The 17,004-nt window shown below is 47.4% G+C and overlaps 6 protein-coding genes and 1 pseudogene across 7 annotated transcripts; 6 read left to right on the plus strand and 1 right to left on the minus strand.

The window, feature by feature from the left end:
* Positions 1 to 351: 351 nt before the first annotated feature.
* On the plus strand, positions 352 to 1,765 carry DFJ58DRAFT_883028 (DnaJ-domain-containing protein; the record flags this gene model as incomplete). The annotated part of the gene is made up of 5 exons (XM_041394581.1): positions 352 to 386; positions 446 to 760; positions 813 to 963; positions 1,027 to 1,351; positions 1,425 to 1,765. 5 exons carry the CDS (start codon positions 352 to 354, stop codon positions 1,736 to 1,738), a joined length of 1,140 nt encoding a protein of 379 aa, XP_041243923.1. The 3' UTR covers positions 1,739 to 1,765.
* A 391-nt stretch (positions 1,766 to 2,156) lies between these two features.
* DFJ58DRAFT_384596 (uncharacterized protein) lies at positions 2,157 to 3,674 on the plus strand. Its single transcript, XM_041380142.1, has 5 exons — positions 2,157 to 2,384; positions 2,501 to 2,674; positions 2,744 to 3,201; positions 3,252 to 3,462; positions 3,514 to 3,674. The coding sequence occupies exons 1-5, from the start codon at positions 2,297 to 2,299 to the stop codon at positions 3,531 to 3,533; spliced, it is 951 nt and encodes a 316-aa protein (XP_041243924.1). The 5' UTR covers positions 2,157 to 2,296; the 3' UTR covers positions 3,534 to 3,674.
* A 141-nt stretch (positions 3,675 to 3,815) lies between these two features.
* DFJ58DRAFT_660542 (uncharacterized protein) lies at positions 3,816 to 4,770 on the minus strand (the record flags this gene model as incomplete). Its single annotated transcript, XM_041382157.1, has 4 exons — positions 3,816 to 4,372; positions 4,418 to 4,514; positions 4,569 to 4,690; positions 4,746 to 4,770. Coding segments are annotated over 4 exons (801 nt in total), but the record flags the coding sequence as incomplete, so codon positions are not given.
* A 1,721-nt stretch (positions 4,771 to 6,491) lies between these two features.
* Positions 6,492 to 6,571, plus strand: DFJ58DRAFT_t95 (annotated as a pseudogene). The gene has a single exon. The product of its transcript is annotated as a tRNA-OTHER (tRNA).
* A 611-nt stretch (positions 6,572 to 7,182) lies between these two features.
* Positions 7,183 to 8,726, plus strand: DFJ58DRAFT_914105 (uncharacterized protein). Its single transcript, XM_041395362.1, has 6 exons — positions 7,183 to 7,673; positions 7,789 to 7,935; positions 8,050 to 8,139; positions 8,166 to 8,234; positions 8,291 to 8,459; positions 8,532 to 8,726. Exons 1-5 carry the CDS (start codon positions 7,566 to 7,568, stop codon positions 8,363 to 8,365), a joined length of 489 nt encoding a protein of 162 aa, XP_041243926.1. The 5' UTR covers positions 7,183 to 7,565; the 3' UTR covers positions 8,366 to 8,459; positions 8,532 to 8,726.
* A 576-nt stretch (positions 8,727 to 9,302) lies between these two features.
* Positions 9,303 to 11,041, plus strand: DFJ58DRAFT_788602 (kinase-like domain-containing protein). The gene is made up of 5 exons (XM_041390161.1): positions 9,303 to 9,723; positions 9,775 to 10,004; positions 10,057 to 10,272; positions 10,331 to 10,692; positions 10,745 to 11,041. Exons 1-5 carry the CDS (start codon positions 9,417 to 9,419, stop codon positions 10,845 to 10,847), a joined length of 1,218 nt encoding a protein of 405 aa, XP_041243927.1. The 5' UTR covers positions 9,303 to 9,416; the 3' UTR covers positions 10,848 to 11,041.
* Positions 11,042 to 11,144: 103 nt separating this feature from the next.
* Positions 11,145 to 16,872, plus strand: DFJ58DRAFT_788604 (SNF2 family N-terminal domain-containing protein). The gene is made up of 14 exons (XM_041390162.1): positions 11,145 to 11,575; positions 11,627 to 11,683; positions 11,833 to 12,219; positions 12,245 to 12,370; positions 12,420 to 12,728; positions 12,754 to 12,905; positions 12,940 to 13,027; positions 13,087 to 13,869; positions 13,904 to 14,193; positions 14,244 to 14,316; positions 14,365 to 14,776; positions 14,833 to 16,096; positions 16,147 to 16,221; positions 16,277 to 16,872. The coding sequence occupies exons 1-14, from the start codon at positions 11,354 to 11,356 to the stop codon at positions 16,755 to 16,757; spliced, it is 4,719 nt and encodes a 1,572-aa protein (XP_041243928.1). The 5' UTR covers positions 11,145 to 11,353; the 3' UTR covers positions 16,758 to 16,872.
* Positions 16,873 to 17,004: the final 132 nt, after the last annotated feature.

Below are 17,004 nucleotides of genomic sequence, written 5' to 3' on the forward strand. Positions count from 1 at the left end.
CTAGATGATTGCAAAGTTGCAGATGGATTGTGGCGTTTTAGCCGAGCCCTGGCAGCAGAGATTTTGTCTGTCATGGGTGGTCTCTAGATGTGGATTTCTATTAAACGCGAAATCTACCCGTCTTTGCACGGGTACGCACATTATAAAGTACCCAAACTCGAGATATATGTTTGGGTGTGTGGTTATGTGCGAACAAACTGCAGGCACGAGTTCCAGCGGACATGGGGCGCGCGTACAGTCAAGGGCATGAGATCATTCTGGCTGCTTGCAGCCCTGAGCTTCCTTATTTTCATTGATATCCATCCTTACAGTTTGACTGATGAAACTACAGTATCTCTAGATCATCAATTCATGTCCGCAGCGATCTTACGCATCGTCGGCTGGTCGTACCTCCAGATTTTGCAACAAAACAAGCGCTTCGTGTAATTCATCAGACATCTTCTAGTATCTTTCACCGGTCTCCGCCTGATCCGCGAACACCTGCTTACGCACTACACTACCGACTTACTTTCGCAGCAGTTGTCCTTTGTTATCTTATCTATAACTTCTTGGATGCTTCCGGAAGCATCACAAACAACTTTTACGAGCTACTCGGCGTATATCCGAACTCCAGTGATGCTACCCTGAAGACGGCATTTCGCGGATTCGCAAGGAAATACCACCCAGATCGAGTAGGTCCGTCAGGAGAAGCATTGTTCATCGAGGTAAGAGATGCTTTCGAAGCCTTGAAGGACCCGGTGGTCAGGTTTGCATACGACAGGTGAGGGGTCTTGTGAGCGGCACGGCTTGGTTATCTCACCTCTACATTTCAGATTCGGACCTGATGTTCTGAAGTGGAAAGAGTGTACAACAATGCGCGAGTATCTCCGACGCGGGCTACTGAGCTCATCATTGTACCATGTCATGACTGGTGCTGGTCTCATTCTTTTCTCAGCTATCGGAAAGCCCAGTCCAATAGCAGCAGTGAGTACTCTGGATACTTGCTGTGTTGCCCATTTTGACCAACTTCCTTGTGCCTGTTTCAAGTGGCGTTATCTTCTTTTTCTTTCCCTTTTTGCATCAGAGCTCTATCTCCTTCTTGCCCCCTCGCCTTCCACGTTACCGCCGAGCCCATTTGTTGATGCAGCAACCTCGCATGCCATGATCCTCGATGTTATATTTCCTAAACGGACTGTATACCAACATGTTCTTCTCCTCCATCAGGTCTTCTTTTTCCTTTCAGTTGCATTGTCCCGTGTGGCCCCAGTCCTGTTTCCCTCGCTGATGCGGGGAGATCCTATCATGGATCAGCAGATCGTGCGTGCGATGGCCGAGAGACTTGGTGCGCTGGCAAAGACAACAGAACGGGAGTGTAAGTGGACCATTACCTTTCCTTGGCATATTTATTAAGTTCTGGTATACACCAATATTTCTTCTGACTCTAGTTTCGATTATGTTGGATACGGAATTGCTCGCAATCCATGAAACACCTATGGTCACTTCTGAGTTGAGCACGCTACCTCAGCCGCGCGAGATCCTCAAGAGTGACATCATGCATACTTTGACCATGGAGATGGAAGATGTTGTTGTGGAGAATAAGCTAAAGTCGGAAGTCGGGCCTGTGAAGACTGCATGGGACATCGCTGTTCAAGGTCGGCGATTACGAGAAATAGCGGATAAACTGCCATCGCAATCACCAGAAACAGGTCAAGTGAAGATATACAACCGCGCTCGATCTTTATCAGTTTTAACGCTTTAAGTATTTTGAACCTGCAAAAAAAATGTGATCGATCAAAGATTATGTTTGGGAACCTCATGGCAGAGATCCTATGTAGATCCGCAAGCACCTGAATGCAGGTAAAGTGTGACCCTGGGTGACCTGGAAAATGAGGGTTCTGATGCCCCTACATACCATGAGGCCAGCACATGACTTGCCTGCAAGCAAAACATGCACAATGAAGGTGTTCTGATTCGCCTGCATGCAAAAGCATGCAAAGTGACTCTTGAGTTGGTCAGTTGACTGCATTGATCCTTGATTATCAGGAAGATATTATAAAGAAGTGTCTTGGAGTGAGACTCTTTCATGATGAGTCAGATTTGCCCCCGACGTCACGGCATCGTTATCCATATGGTAGATTTTGAAAAGAAAGGTTGAAGAAAATTGCGTCATTTTTAGTGTTTAAATACGGACCTACGGGTTGGATTTACCTAAGGATCTGCAAAGAGTGGCTCACACTGCTACTTATACAAAGGTCGCCGCACTCCATTCAAATTACATGAAATCTCTTTTGTTTCCTCCCCCTTCCATTGAAACGACATGGAGGGAGATTCTAAACACGCTGAGACATCAGCAGCAGGCGCCAAACGCCAACGACTGACCCCAGACGCTAGAAAACTCCTAAAAGGTGAGTCATCCTCCATCCATTCACACACCGCGAAACGGCTCGCCCAGTTGTGCCTCTGCTGAGACACGGTGGCATGTCAGACCAGTGCTAGAGGCGCGCTGACCCTTTCCATACAGATTTTGCCGAACATGTTTCAATGCACCCGGATACACACCAAAGACAACACTTACTCGACCAGGTGCGACGCTTGCACGGGTGTGGACAGGTCGATGCCAAACATATAACCACGTGGTTTCAACGCTACCGTGCTAGTGTAAGGAAGAAATCAATGCAAGATGACGACAATATCCGTGCGTGTTTTTTCTCCCGAACACGCGCATATATGGACCTTTGATTTACGCCATGATATTGCCGAACAGTATTTACGAATTTCACATCGGAGCAACTCGATATACTGAGGCCGTTGCTGCGAAACAATCCGTTCCCCAAGGCAGAAATGGTTGGCATCTGGTCAGTGTGTATCAAGGCAGAACCCGAGCAAGTAGGCAAGTGGGTCTTATACCATCAAGCAAAGGCCGCGCCGCTGCGAGGGAGTTCGGAGCAATCCATGAGTGTATCACCCACCGCACCACCCACCGCACCACTTCCTCATCTTCCCACACCTGCAAGGTCACTATCACCTATTCATACTCGCGGCATGTCATTGCCATTGATTGCAACAAAGGAGGAGCCTTCCCCGTCAAGTCCCTTATGGCCAACGCGCACAGCACCTGTGTCCCACACAAGCTTGCCACAGCATGCGACGGTGGGTGCAGACGTGCTTGATGAACTGAATCTGCCATTCATGCGAAAGCCTTCTTCTGACGGACCTAGACCCGTGAGTATTGCTTGCACCAGCCGCACATTCTGTAACTGAACGTGTTTTAGCCGCGTGATGTTCCTGCAAGGACACTATCTCCAGCAAAGCAATTGGCAAAAGACATCAATCATGGCATGGCATCACATCGTCCAAGTTCATCACGCAAGCCCTCTACACATGCAGAGTTCAATGCCATGTTCAAGCCGTACGAAAAGATGATGACGCAATTTATTCACAATGTTGAGAGTGGAAAGTTGCAATATTTGGGTTGGGAGCCTAGTGAGTTGGTCATTACCGACTTGTTCGAATCGCTGAAATAATATTAATCAGGTTTGCGCAAAGCAACATGAGACTGTACCACCTTCGATTAAACCCCTTGTATCATTATTTCTGCAGTCATCACATTCTTTGTGCAATCATTTCGTTGTCCTTGTCATTATGTCGATGTGACATACTTAGTAGCATATAAATCCTTTTCGGTAGATATAGGTTCAGCACACCAATACCGTATTGATAGTGTAATAATGAAGGTGATGCGGTCTAGGTCTCGCTCAAGGCCGCCCTGATGATGTGTAGGAGTGTCATTGGCGAAAACGCGACCTTTGGGAGTTATAACCAAGGGTATATATCCTCTAATGCTCGCTTTTCTCCTTGGTTGCGACAGCCCAAATCTCCTGCACTGAAGACCAATACCTCTCTGGCTCGGCCTGGAGGTGCGCTACGTGTGCACTCTCTTCAAATAGCTCGCAACGCACATCCATTCCGCGCTCCTTCGCAGTCTCAGCATGTTGTGTGACCTCTTGCCACGAAATCAATTTATCCGTGCGCGAAAAAAGGTAGAGGCGGGGTGTGTGGAGGCCCATCCATGGCAAGATGCGCGGATTCCACATTTCGGTTTGGAGGTTTTCTAGCATAATCATTTGCTTACCGAACAGCAAAGAGAGTCCGAAGCGGATGGAATATATCGTGTGTACGATTGCGAGCACGATGCGTCTGGCGATTGGGTTCCGGATGACAGTTCTAACAGCGAGTTTGATTGATTTTAGGTCACCCGCTGCTGGGCACGAGTCAAGGATCAATGCGCTCGCAGATGACCCTAGAACTGATGTGGAACCATATTTCCGCCGTAGCATGTGTCCAAGAAGTGTCATTTGCAGGGAACCTCCTGGTGTTGCCGTACAAGGTTTAGCTTTTTTCCAAGTTCAACCGGGGAGAGCCCACCATTGGAAAACACATGTGTAAGTATTCGCGCGGGTCCGTTGGGCAGAAGAAGAAGATGGCAAGCAATGCAGCGCTTCTAAGGCATCGATGACAGGCTTGAGCCTCCGTGACTTTCGATTATGGGGCCACAAGACAACAGTAAGCAATTACTATGAGATGCTCACCCTAGCACTGCTTGTAGTCCAGAGCAAGTCGCGATTGCACTGAACGACGATCTGAGACGCTTTGGGGTATAATTTGGCATATGCATTGGTATAATTCCGCAATTGCCTGGGATATGCTCCCACTGTGGACAATACTCATTAAACATGGACTACAAGAGCGCAGACTTGGGAATTTACGCCATCCGAATATCAAAATGACGCTACAGAATTCCCATCAGCTATCTTGCTAAACAACAGATACTGACTCACTTTGGAGATTTAGTATCCTGACATTGTTCGTGGATATCCCGAAGATATATCCCAGTGCCAATCGTACGGAACCCTTCCAGAGGACGAACTGTCGACAGACTTCGTACTGGTAGCAAAACGAAAAGGAAAAAAACACGGGTGTTTGGATGAGTCTGTTAGACACTAACAACTGATATTACTTACCAGTTGCGATCCTAGGAACAATCATCCTGGGACCGGGAGACGGCGTTCGAGACCTAACAGAACTCGATCTGCCAGGAAAATGACCATATCTGGGAGCACAACGATTCCGAAACATGTAGTGCGTGTCGGGACTGAGGCACAACTCAGAACAACCTCAATACTGAAAGAAGAAAAAACATTGGTTGAGTACGGATACAACTTGTAGGATATATAGCACGATTATGAGACATACTGCGAGTATGCCACTAACTTGGCGTCACGGGTGTACTAGTACCCACAAGTACGGTACCGGTAGGGCGGGTGTATAAATTTGCTACACGGTACTGTCCAAGTCAGTGTGGTATAAGTACTGCGCGTAGGTCGCCTAGTAGGTACAAATATTACCTTGTACTGCTAGTACTACATGAGGTGGTTGTGCGATCCCACTTTTTGACCCCGTGAGAATTAGCAAATAACGGCAATGGCGCCAGCCCCGAGTCGCTTGCTTATTCCTGGCATGTTTTGTGTCCATCGAACTAGTCTTTTTATTTCATTTTGCGTTAGCAAATGACCGCTAATTTTATGTGATTATACTGTCAATGCATGATGTTCTTCGACTTATACTACAGACGTCTATCTCGACCAGTCTTAGCCCAGTGGCAGACGTAATAGCTGTACAGGACAGAAATCTCTTGCAGGTTCGAAACCTGCCCAATAAGCTTTTTCCTTTTATCACACCTTGAACACTCACTCATGGATGGATCCTTCAAGGTCTATTTTAAGTAGTCATAGCGAAGTGGCACCAGAACGGACTAGAAATCGGGGTGGTGCGGATTCAAAACCTGCCGACAAGCGTTTTATCACACCTTGACATTCAATTCACTCATGGACAGTTCCCCGGAAGTTCTGCTCAACTTATGAAGATACTGGCCAAAGCGATTACAACAGAATCGAAGTCTGTTTCGCTTGGACTGCGCAGGTTCAAAACCTGCCGGCAACAAGTTTTTCTCTCTCTCGGAACACCCATCGACATGCTTTCATCATGAGATGGTTTCATCGGAGATTCATCTAACTGGTCTTAGGTAAGTGGTTACCTCAACAGAATCAAAATCTGTTTCTTTGGGATCGTGCAGGTTCGAAACTTGCCTATCAACAGGTTTTTTATATCGAAACACACCGCTCATGGATGGTTTCCTCGGAGGTTCATCTCAACTTCGTCCTAGCTGCAAAGTGGTTGACCTGACAGAATCAAATCTGTCTCTTGGACTGCCAGTGCAGGTTCGAGATCTGCTGATGACTGGGTTTCTTTTGCTATTGGAACATGGCTTGAAGATTCGCTCATGAATGGTTTCCTTGGGGGTCCATCTTAACTGGTTTTATAGCCAGGTAATTTCCACAACAGAATCAAAATATATCAAACCTGCTTACAACAAGGGGTTTTTTCCCGATCAGAACACACTTCGACATTGACTAGTCGACTCATGGATAGTTGCCTCGGATGTTCATCTTAACCGGTCTAAGCCAAGTGGCTACTGCGACAGAATCGAAATCTGTTTCTCTTCGAATGTGCAGGTTCGAAACCTGCTGAATGACAGATCTTTTTTTGTTGGAAGACGCTTCGACATTGACACATGGATGGTTTCCTCAGAGGTCCATCCAACTGGTCTTAGCCAAGTGGTTACCACGACAGAGTCAAAATCTGTTTCTCTTGGAGTTGGTTCGAAACCTACTGACAATATTTTTGCGGTACATAGATCCTCGGAGGTCCGTCTTAACTAGGCCTGGTCATTGCGCTGAAACCTCTTTTTTATGTGATAGTCTGTCCATGAAAGGCAATTCACCTTCATGCCCTACAATGGCTTCGATTTTTCCTCCGTCATTCGTTAGTAAAAACTAGCGTCTGTCTGCTCCGCTGCGCCTCGAGAGCTAGATGAAAATCTTCACAGTCGCCTGGCGCAGCTATCAAGCGACGGTGCACCTATCCTGGACAATCTTGTTCAGGAATCGGCGCTCAAAGCTACTACAGTATTTGTGCGAAGGTTAGTCATGCTATGAAACACGCAGCGCTTCCTTGGCTCATCTTTTACAGCTTCCCGGAGATCGCTCCGTCTTTTGCCATCCATCTCCGCCGCTTCGTTACTTCTTCTCTTTTTATATTTGAATTTGCATTCAACACCGAGAAGTGTGCATCCCACCTCTGACAGCGGCTGCCAAGTGCCTTGCGCTTTGCAAAGTTTGCATCAAGGTATTTCTTTCCTCGCCCGGGTTTTTTTAATACACCTCAAGCCCAGCTGTCGCCTGGCGACGACTCTATCATCAACATGTACTCTCTCCTCAATTACGTCGCTGTGACCTCCAAAGAAATAACCGTATCATCCTCTTCAACTTCTTTCCAATCCCCTCTACGCCTCCTCGATCACCTCTCCCAATGATAATGTGACCTTTCAAAGCAACGAAACAGGGTTACACGGTCGCTCAGACGAAGAGAAACGGCTCATCGGGATCACGACTATCTCTGTTGTTACGTGCCTTACACCCGAGTTCCATACTGCGGGCCAAGAGGAAGTCACAAAACTTACAATCTCAATGTTGTTGCAGCGCTTACGGATTTTGGAGCCGACTCTCGAAGCTGTGATTGCGTATAACCTTGTGGATCTTGCAGTCGTAGCTCCCGAAGAGTCGTCTATAGACGTTGTGCGTGTGTTTTTGCTTATCAATTAATTGCGCTACGAACCTGGAGGACCCGAGATTCCCTAATAACATGGCATTTTGAGATTTATAAGTCGATGGTGTGCATGTTGATGGATAGCAGGTGTTGGCCACCCAGACGAGGCTTGCACGGGAACTAGACCAAAGACCAGATTTGTATGACGTATACCTGGTTGAGCTGCTCACTCTCTTCGGAGACAAAGGCGTTGCTATCCAGAACGTGGCTACGTCTGCCCGACACGTCAAGGTAAGTTTGCTCACACATTGCAAAATTGTGCTGAATGTTCGATTCAAACAGAAGAGATGATCGAGCAGCTGGCCTCTTTGTTGTTACCGATCAAAGTGCTTCTTACCCATCCAGACTACTCTCTACACCTGGCCACTTCGCAAGAGCTTATGGGCCTCTTCTGAAACATGTAATTCCTCTGCGTCCTCTTCCACTTTACATCTGGTGAGGAGAAGGGCGCAATGACGTAGCTCATACCTGTGCTGGCAAAAATCGCAACAAAGACGCCAACTCTGGTGCTCGAGAATGCTCATGATGCAGTGAGCGAAATCGAGTATAGCACTATAACCCGGCATGAATATGCGTATTCTGTCAGTGCTGCATTGTTTGGAAAGGGAAGAAAGTTTTCCAGTTAAGTATCACCCATAACTTGTGGGCGTTCGAGAAGTAGTTCTAGGGACCGGAAGAGTCCGAAGGAGGTCTAATACTTCGTCTCGTCATTGCAATCCTTATTTTTCAGAGTGACTCACTGCTTTGGTATTAATGTGTGTAGTTTGTGTTTTCCGTCTCTACGACGCATGTGACTATCACTGATTACAACTCGGTGATTCATACAGGGAGGTGTGATAGGCTCGAAATTCCTCAGTATTCACAAGACTTGAGTTAAATAGTTCCTTGCATGGCGGTCCCTGCTCACTATCCGAGGAGTTCCGGTTAGAATGTTGGCGCGAGTGTAAAGGTCGACTGTGGCCTTCTACACACACGTTAGAGATAGGCATGTAGACCGCGTGACCCAGGGGAAGGGGGGCATCAGTAAACCGGTGAGACTCAGATATTAGTCGATGTTGTAGTATTTTGTAAGCCCAGTGCTTCTTTCCTGTATATTACGATACAAAGTAATATATATAACAATCTAAAGGTACAAAACCTGGGAATATCTGAATCTCACCGGTTTACTGATGCGCCCGAGCTCGTCGTTACACTTGTATGTGTCAGATGCGAGGCTGAGCTTCCCTGGTTTACTGTTTGCATGTTTCTGGAACGGCAGTACTTGTTGACACACCGAACACCGGACGTACTGGGGTGCTCTTGATGGTGTCAACTTTAGTTTCATGAAAGTCCTGCAGTTAGTAGTTGCTACGAATGACAGCTTTGGTACATGTAATAGTCGTACCAGATCAAGCTCTGAGCTGATTATCGAATGCAGTGTAGTCAGTGTCGCAAGATGAACTTGAACAGGGTTGACAGAACGTGTGCACGACAGTGGCCGTCGTTCAGGAGATCGTTGAACAATAGAAGTTGTTGTATTGTGATTTTTGTTTGCGACTTGTTTGGTAAGAACAATGCAATCTGGTTATGGCCTCGAGAGCGCTCGGCGCTCGCTGACATTTCAAGTTTGTAAGATTTGATTGACCACGGTGTTCTCATCATTTTTTCTTTCAGTCCCTCTGTGCTATAGTCTGTCCTCGGTCTCCTCTTTCTGTACTCTATTACTCTGGCGCATGATCAAGCGAATGGCTGATAAGATTGGCCAACTTAGCCAGTCTCAGAAGCAGTCTAGTCAACCAGGACTTGCGAACTTGCCTTACACTTCAATGTCTCATTCGATATCTGTTGCTGCAGACTATCATCGCGGCTCGATATCGACGCAGCGAACGTCTTCCAGCGAATGGACCCAGCAAGAAAACAATCTCGAAGTCGAGACATTTCCACTACCACGCGTATCGAGGCCAAAAGCATCTTACCGGCTCACCGACTTCATAATACAACGGACCCTTGGGACGGGCTCCTTTGGCAGAGTACATTTAGGTATGTCCTTTGGAGTTATTCATTACGCCATCATCTCATTTAGCTTCTCAGTCAGGAGCAAACACAATCTCCGCTTTTACGCCATCAAAGTGTTGAACAAAGACAAGATTGTTCGGACGAAACAGGTCGAGCATACCAACAACGAGAAGATGATGCTTGAAGCAGTTCAACACCCCTTCATCGTCAATCTTTGGGGCGCGTTTCAGGACGCATCCAACTTATTCATGGTAATGGACTTCGTACCTGGGGGCGAACTTTTCACCCTGCTACGACGCTCGAACGTGAGTCTTTTCTAATTTTTTCAAAAAAAAAGTTCCAACACCTTCCTGGAAGCGCTTCCCGGATCCCGTAGCCAAGTTTTACGCCGCAGAGGTCGCACTTGCTTTGAATTACCTGCATTCCCTCGACATTATATATCGTGACCTCAAGCCGGAGAATATCCTTCTCAACCATGACGGTCACATTAAAATAGCAGACTTTGGATTCTCAAAGCACTGTTTATCCGTGACGTGGACATTATGCGGCACGCCTGATTACCTTGCACCCGAAGTGAGCGCCTGGTGGTCATCTTCCAACTTTCAAGTCTGACTTCAAATCAACTCAACAGATCATAGGACAGCAACGGTACAACAAAAGTGTTGACTGGTACGCCCTAGGCGTGTTGATCTTTGAGATGCTCTCCGGACTTCCTCCTTATCACCAACCCGATCATAACCCCGTTGTACTTTACGAAAAGATCACTCGTGGTCCGGCCTTCATTCGCTGGCCATCATTCCATCAAAATGCTACAGACATCATCCAAAAATTGATGGAGGGGGAGCCCTCCAAACGATATGGAAACTTGCGGCATGGCGCAGGTGACGTCTTTGCACATCCATGGTTCCGTGAAGTCGACTGGGACAAGTTACGGAATAGAGAGATCACTGCTCCTTACCTGCCTAAAATTGCAGGAGATGGAGATGCGAGCGCGTAAGTTTCGTTCGTTATCTAATCTCAAGCTTCGCGGCTCAATCTGGTGTAGCTTTGAACAATACCCCGAGGAGAATGCTGCCTCACTGTACGGACTTCCAGCTCAAGACGCATGGGGACAGGATTTCCCTAATTTCGAGTATACCAGCCATTAAATGGGACTTTGATTCTTTTCAGTTATCACTACATTATTCTTTTTTGGAACGTTGACACCATTCATTACCTGCATTTGTTGTTGTAATACCCAGACACGTCGACACCCCCTGCGCACTGTACATTGTATACTAGTCATGGCAGGTTTTACCCCTCTTGTTTGTTTCTTCCTTCAATCCAAGTATTAGTAACATCATCCCGGGTGTGATTTTTGGTGTTGCAATCGCCGCACGAACGTGATTACAGCGTCCTTAGATGCCCGCATTCCTATTTGTTCGGAACAAATATCAACATCATGTCGAAAAATGGGCTGCCGTTTCCCCGGAACCTCGAACGACCAGCTAGTTCAGAATCTAGTCTCATAATTTTTCATCAGTGGGGCCCCATTCTTTTCCACTGGCCCAGAGGTCCAAGAAGCTCGTCAAACCGTTAAGAATTTGAGGAGATCGACTTGCACGGGCGCTAAGGCTGGGTGCTACCGCGGTGTATTCGTTTATGGCTGCGAAACATGCCCACAAAACACTCAAAATGGTCAGGGACATCGAAGAAGAGCGAGAAAGGTGTCAAGAGTGGCTTGAGGAACGGGAAAAGAGAGGGTCGTGGTAGACGGAACGGGGTAACCAAGGGTGCGCAGTTGGTGTCGCAGGAGGATGTTGCTGTTGAAAGGACAACAATGCTACTGGAAAGACAGGCTGAGTTGGATCAGATTATGGACGCACATGATACGATGGTGAGTTTGTTTATGTCACCAGGGAAGTTCATTGTTTCATATTCGGACTAGGTGCGGGAGGTTTTTCACTTGGAGAAGTTTGTGACTCTCATTGAATATGACCCATCTGTAAGCACTTATGAGCTCGCACTTTTTTTTGGCACTTATTGGTTCCCAGATTGCAAAGAAGGACAATTCGATTGTGTTTCAGGAGGTGCGTGAGGAGGAAGGACACGAAGATTATGACACTTACGGAACGACTCAACTTGTCTTCACAGTATAAGTCAGACTATGACCTGCTTGAAAAAGCCTCTACATCGGCAGGTCCATCGCGTGCTACAAGGAGGGCTCATATCGAGCGCGTTCAAAATCTTACTGCACCACTTTTACCTTCCACGGCTTCTCGAGTGCACACCGAGCCGGAATTACCCCTCTCCGCTAAATCAAAGGGGAAACAAAAGGCGGTTGATTCCGTCAATGGTACTGCGCCCATTGAGTCAGTTACGCCGAATAAGCCTGGGAAAAGCAAACCTATATCTCAGCCTCCGAAACTTCGAGCTCTGGCTCCGATTTTGCCTGTGGATGGTGAGGCTTCTGTCTCCATGGGACCTGTACGTGGCAAGAAGAGGAATATCACTGCTGCTTCCCCCACGGGTTCACCCGCTGTTCCACCTTCTGCCAAAAAAAAAGCGGAAATTCCAGGATGGACTCGCATCGGAAGTGGCGGAGATTCCTAATGTCTTAGGGTACAAGTCGACTGGGCCAGATGATGTGGCGTTGGATCTCTCCCAGATTTCTGCTCGTCGCAAGTCTTTGGTGAGTGTTGATTACTTCTTTGCAGTTTCCTCGCTCAAACATCTTTCAGCGACATCCTCCAGCTATGATACGAGAACCACCAACACTTTTCCAACTTCCCAGTGAAGTTGAACCGCCACAATCACAATTTAATATCAGACGCGTCAAGCTCATAGTGCGACCACCACCTCCATTGTACTCTAATCCCCGCCAGCAACCTCCTCGACCTCGGTTCCATTCCTCGCTCTCCGGCTTTTTGAACTCATATGTCTCCATCAATGACTCAGACCTACGTGAGGATGATCTAAATCTTATGGTCCAGAAGAAGGTTGCACTGCTGGATAAGATGGAAAGCTTCCGGCAACAGGGTCGGCTCATTGTTGACAACGCGACCTTTCAATGAGATGTCCAAAACAAGGGGTGGCGTAGGTTTCCACGAACCAAAGCAATGTCGCGACACTTGGGATGTGATCTTAGAAGCCATCACTCAACGCTCCCGACGGGAGCAGGTGAAAGGTCGAGTTATCGCTGCACAGATATCGACCCGAATTAAGGCGTATTGGGATCAACGGGCACAACGGGAGGACAAGGCAAAAATGCACTGAAGAGAGAAGACTTCGTGCGTTGGCGAAGGCAACTGTCAAAGTAGTCACTAGTGAATGGAAAAAGGCTGTCTTCGTACGCACCATATTCTTGTTTGGGGGATGTTGCTTTAATTTTAATTTTCTTCTACATAGCACATTCGGGAACAGCATCGACTACGCGCAGAGGCTGAGGAAAGGCGCCGTGGTCATGAGCATCTGGATGCTATCCTCGATCGGTCTGGTCATATATTGGAAACTCAGCAAGCAGAACTCGCCAGAGGTGATATGTCTCGCAGCAGATCGAGCAGTGTTTCTGGTCACTTCCTGGAACCAGGATTCGACTCTGAAGGTTCGGAAAATTCGGAGTCTGAAGTGGATGAGGGAGATGTAGACGGTGTGGAGCAACAATTTTCGTCGCAGGCGAGTGACCGAGATACAGAGAATGCTGAGGAAGAAGAGGAAGAAGAAAGCACTAAGTATGAAGAAGAGGAGGATGAGGAGGACGGGACCAGTGCGTCGGCATTACTGGGGCCATCACTCCCTCGGTTTGAAGTTGATGATACTTCGAGCGCCACCTCCCAAGCTGGTGCCAATCTACTGGATGCTGAGATGAATGATGAAGAAGAGTCGGAGGCTATTTTGTCTGTTGTGGCCATGGAGTCACCTTCGCCTATCCCTTTCAGTCTACCGATGTCTCGGGAGACTCCTACCGACTCTGACTCCGTTTTGCACGAGCACACGACCGAAGACTACAGGTCTCCCCATTTCGAGAGTTTCAACGACGCGCCTTCACCAGCCAGCACTGTTGCTGGTCATGAAGAGGAACCTATATCGAATTTTGATGGCAGTAAGGGGATGAAGATGACAGTTACTGAATCTACTTCGGACACTTTGGCTTCAGGTGCTGACGACGTTGATATGGGTCAAGCCACTGAAGTCGAGACCAAAGACGATTATGCGGACTTCCCAGCGGTTTGAAACACCATCTTCTCGCCCCCCATCCTCTACCTTTGGTATGGAAGTCGATGAGTCTGAGTTACTTGACGAAGCAGAGGACATTCATCAACAAGAAGACAACATACCAGACTATCTCAAACCGTACGCCGTTGCGCCGGTCCATTGGGACACTGAATACAAGGTGAAAGTTCCCGTACTATTACGGGGTGTCCTCCGTCCATACCAGCAGTCCGGTTTGGAATGGCTTGCAAGCCTCCATGTCAACAATCTAAACGGCATACTTGCTGATGAAATGGGATTGGGGTATGCTTCTGGGTTTCTTATTTAACCCGTTAGCTCACTCTACTCAATAGGAAAACTATACAGACAATATCACTCCTTGCTCATCTAGCTTGTGACCGTGGAATATGGGGTCCGCATCTTATTGTACGTGATTCACGTCATGCTCTTTGCGTATACCAACCAGCCATCTAGATTGTCCCGACAAGTGTCCTCCTAAACTGGGAAATGGAATTCAAGAAGTTTCTGCCTGGGTTCAAAACTCTGAGTTACCACGGATCCACGAAACGCCGCAAGGAGCTCCGCCAAGGGTGGTACAATAAGCACCACTTTAATGTCTGCATAACATCATACACGCTCGCCAGTCGCGATGCTCACATATTCAAGCGCAAAGCTTGGTATTACATGATACTGGATGAAGCTCATATGATCAAAAATTTCAAGTCCCAACGATGGAATATTCTCTTAATGTTCCGCTCCTTTCGGCGTCTTCTCCTGACTGGTACCCCGCTACAAAACAATCTAACTGAGTTGTGGGCACTTTTGCAATTCCTGATGTCCGGTACCAACTTCGCCAACCTCAAAGAGTTTGGCGAATGGTTTTCAAGTATGCATGCTCGCGTTTTTGGGTGTAATCGATCATTGCTTAATTCTGATACATAGATCCCTTGGAGAAAGCGATTGAGATGGGCACCTTGTTGGATGACGAAAATATGCAACGCGTGACCAAACTCCACACAGTTCTCCGTCCCTATCTACTCCGCCGTCTCAAACGTGACGTTGAGAAAGAGCTCCCCAGCAAGTACGAGCACCTCGTTCTGTGCCCCTTATCCAAGCGGCAGCGGTTTCTCTACGACGAGTTCATGGAACGTGCGCATACCAGAGACGCCTTACAATCTGGCGTGTACCAGAAGATTGCAAATATTCTCATGCAGCTCCGCAAAGTCTGTAATCATCCAGATCTTTTTGAAGTCCGTCCGATCGTGACATCTTTCGCTATGACGCGTTCCGTCGCCGCAGATTTCGAGATCAAGGAACTACTAGTTCGACGAGAGCTTCTTCGGGCGAGTGATGAAGACAGTATTAATCTTGATGTTCTTGGCCTGCGGTTTATCGATCAGCAAAACGTACCCCTACTTTCTGCTCTAGAGACGCGGCGCCTTGATGCGACGCATCGGCTCCCACTCATCTCAGAAATGCCTGAGGAGCCACCACCAAAGGACACTCGTACCATTCAAGGATATCGTACTTACTATGCATACCAACAGCGGGTTGCACAAATAGCTCGCTGGGCACAAATCGGTTATCTCAATAGCCTGCGCTGTGCCGGGTTACCGGTCTACAGTCAAGAGCTGTTGACTATTGCTAAGCAGTGTCATCGACCTATTCTTCCCCTTTCCGCATTGGATATCGGTCATCGTTTCATGGACACGGCTCTGCCCCTTCATTCGGCGGTCAAGACTTACGCAGACCGGACTAAAGAGCTACAGCCTGTGGTCGAAAGGTTCGCTTTCGTCACTCCAGCTGCAGTTGCTTTGGACCTACCTCGTTTCGCCCTGGCAGGATGCGAGCACGTTATATCTCGTCAGTCATCTGACTTCGATAGCGTCCTGCATCATGCGAGCGTCAAGCTGCAAATAGCATTCCCAGATCCATCCCTTCTACAATATGATTGTGGTAAACTGCAAGAACTCAGTCGCCTTCTCCGACAGAGAAAGTTAGAAGGACACCGTGTTCTCATCTTCACACAGATGACAAGGATCTTGGATATCCTGGAAATTTTCCTCAACTTTCATGGCTATCTCTATCTTCGCCTTGATGGAGCCACCAAAATCGAAGACAGGCAATATATCACTGAGCGGTTCAATGCAGACTCTAGGATTTTTTGCTTCATTTCTTCCTCTCGGTCGGGTGGAGTGGGTATCAAGTAAGTATTCGTAGATTTCCTTGTCTGTTGATTGCTAACCACTTCGATAGTCTTACTGGAGCAGACACCGTCATCTTCTATGATAGCGACTTCAACCCCCAAATGGACAAACAGTGCGAGGATCGGTAAGATACTTCCTCAATGCGTACATCGTTTATAAATGATCAAACTTTTTCTCAGTGCTCATCGTATCGGTCAGATAAGAGACGTCCACATCTACCGATTTATCTCTGCACATACGGTTGAAGAAGCCATGTTGTTGAAAGCTAATCAGAAGCGCTCTTTGGACGATCTTGTCATCCAAAAAGGCGAATTTGACTGGCGATCCCTGTTTGATGACCAAGGAGCTCTATCGAAGGCGCTAGTTGAATTTGAGGACAAGGAAGATGTGCATGCTGCCACTGTAGCCGCAAGAGAAGAAGACGTCATGGAAGGCGCTGATCAAGCTGACTTTGGTGCTGAGGGAGAAATTAATGCCCCCCTAAACGACGGAAGGTTAACAAATAATGCGGAGGAAGGTCAGCCTACTGGTAAGGAAATGTTGGATGTTTCAGAGATGGACCAAGTTGCAGAGGAAGAGGACGAAGGAGGGGCTGTATCGGATTACATGATTAACTTTGTCCGGATGGATTACGACTTCTTCAGAGATTGGCGGCTATGATGGCAACCTCGTATTCTGTAGATACTTGTGTTGTTTGTACTGTTGCTTCTTCCCATTGCTATTTATCAAATTATATATGTCGGTACTTATCGAAAAGTACAAGTACTGTTGATGAGCGCTTGATTGTGTAGTGGCTGGAACTTAGGTTGAAAGCTTGATCGGGAGTTGCACATTTTACATAACACCAAACCACAATATTTACCACCTGCTTCCACGCTTTCGAACTTTATCGTTGCAGTCCACAGGT

Source organism: Suillus subalutaceus (assembly GCF_016647625.1).
Source record: "Suillus subalutaceus strain FC151 chromosome Unknown DFJ58scaffold_53, whole genome shotgun sequence".
NCBI lineage: Eukaryota > Fungi > Basidiomycota > Agaricomycetes > Boletales > Suillaceae > Suillus > Suillus subalutaceus.

Coding starts and splice junctions, on each gene's coding strand:
- DFJ58DRAFT_788602 (XM_041390161.1), top strand. CDS start 9,417: ATGATCAAGCGAATGGCTGATAAGATTGGCCAACTTAGCCAGTCTCAG. Junction 9,724..9,774: donor CTTTGGCAGAGTACATTTAG/GTATGTCCTTTG, acceptor TTAGCTTCTCAG/TCAGGAGCAAACACAATCTC. Junction 10,273..10,330: donor CTGATTACCTTGCACCCGAA/GTGAGCGCCTGG, acceptor TCAACTCAACAG/ATCATAGGACAGCAACGGTA.
- DFJ58DRAFT_914105 (XM_041395362.1), top strand. CDS start 7,566: ATGTTGTTGCAGCGCTTACGGATTTTGGAGCCGACTCTCGAAGCTGTG. Junction 7,674..7,788: donor AAGAGTCGTCTATAGACGTT/GTGCGTGTGTTT, acceptor GTTGATGGATAG/CAGGTGTTGGCCACCCAGAC. Junction 8,140..8,165: donor CCTCTTCCACTTTACATCTG/GTGAGGAGAAGG, acceptor GCAATGACGTAG/CTCATACCTGTGCTGGCAAA.
- DFJ58DRAFT_788604 (XM_041390162.1), top strand. CDS start 11,354: ATGCCCACAAAACACTCAAAATGGTCAGGGACATCGAAGAAGAGCGAG. Junction 11,684..11,832: donor TCATTGAATATGACCCATCT/GTAAGCACTTAT, acceptor TTGTCTTCACAG/TATAAGTCAGACTATGACCT. Junction 13,870..13,903: donor ATATGGGTCAAGCCACTGAA/GTCGAGACCAAA, acceptor CGGACTTCCCAG/CGGTTTGAAACACCATCTTC.
- DFJ58DRAFT_384596 (XM_041380142.1), top strand. CDS start 2,297: ATGGAGGGAGATTCTAAACACGCTGAGACATCAGCAGCAGGCGCCAAA. Junction 2,385..2,500: donor CGCTAGAAAACTCCTAAAAG/GTGAGTCATCCT, acceptor CTTTCCATACAG/ATTTTGCCGAACATGTTTCA. Junction 2,675..2,743: donor GCAAGATGACGACAATATCC/GTGCGTGTTTTT, acceptor ATTGCCGAACAG/TATTTACGAATTTCACATCG.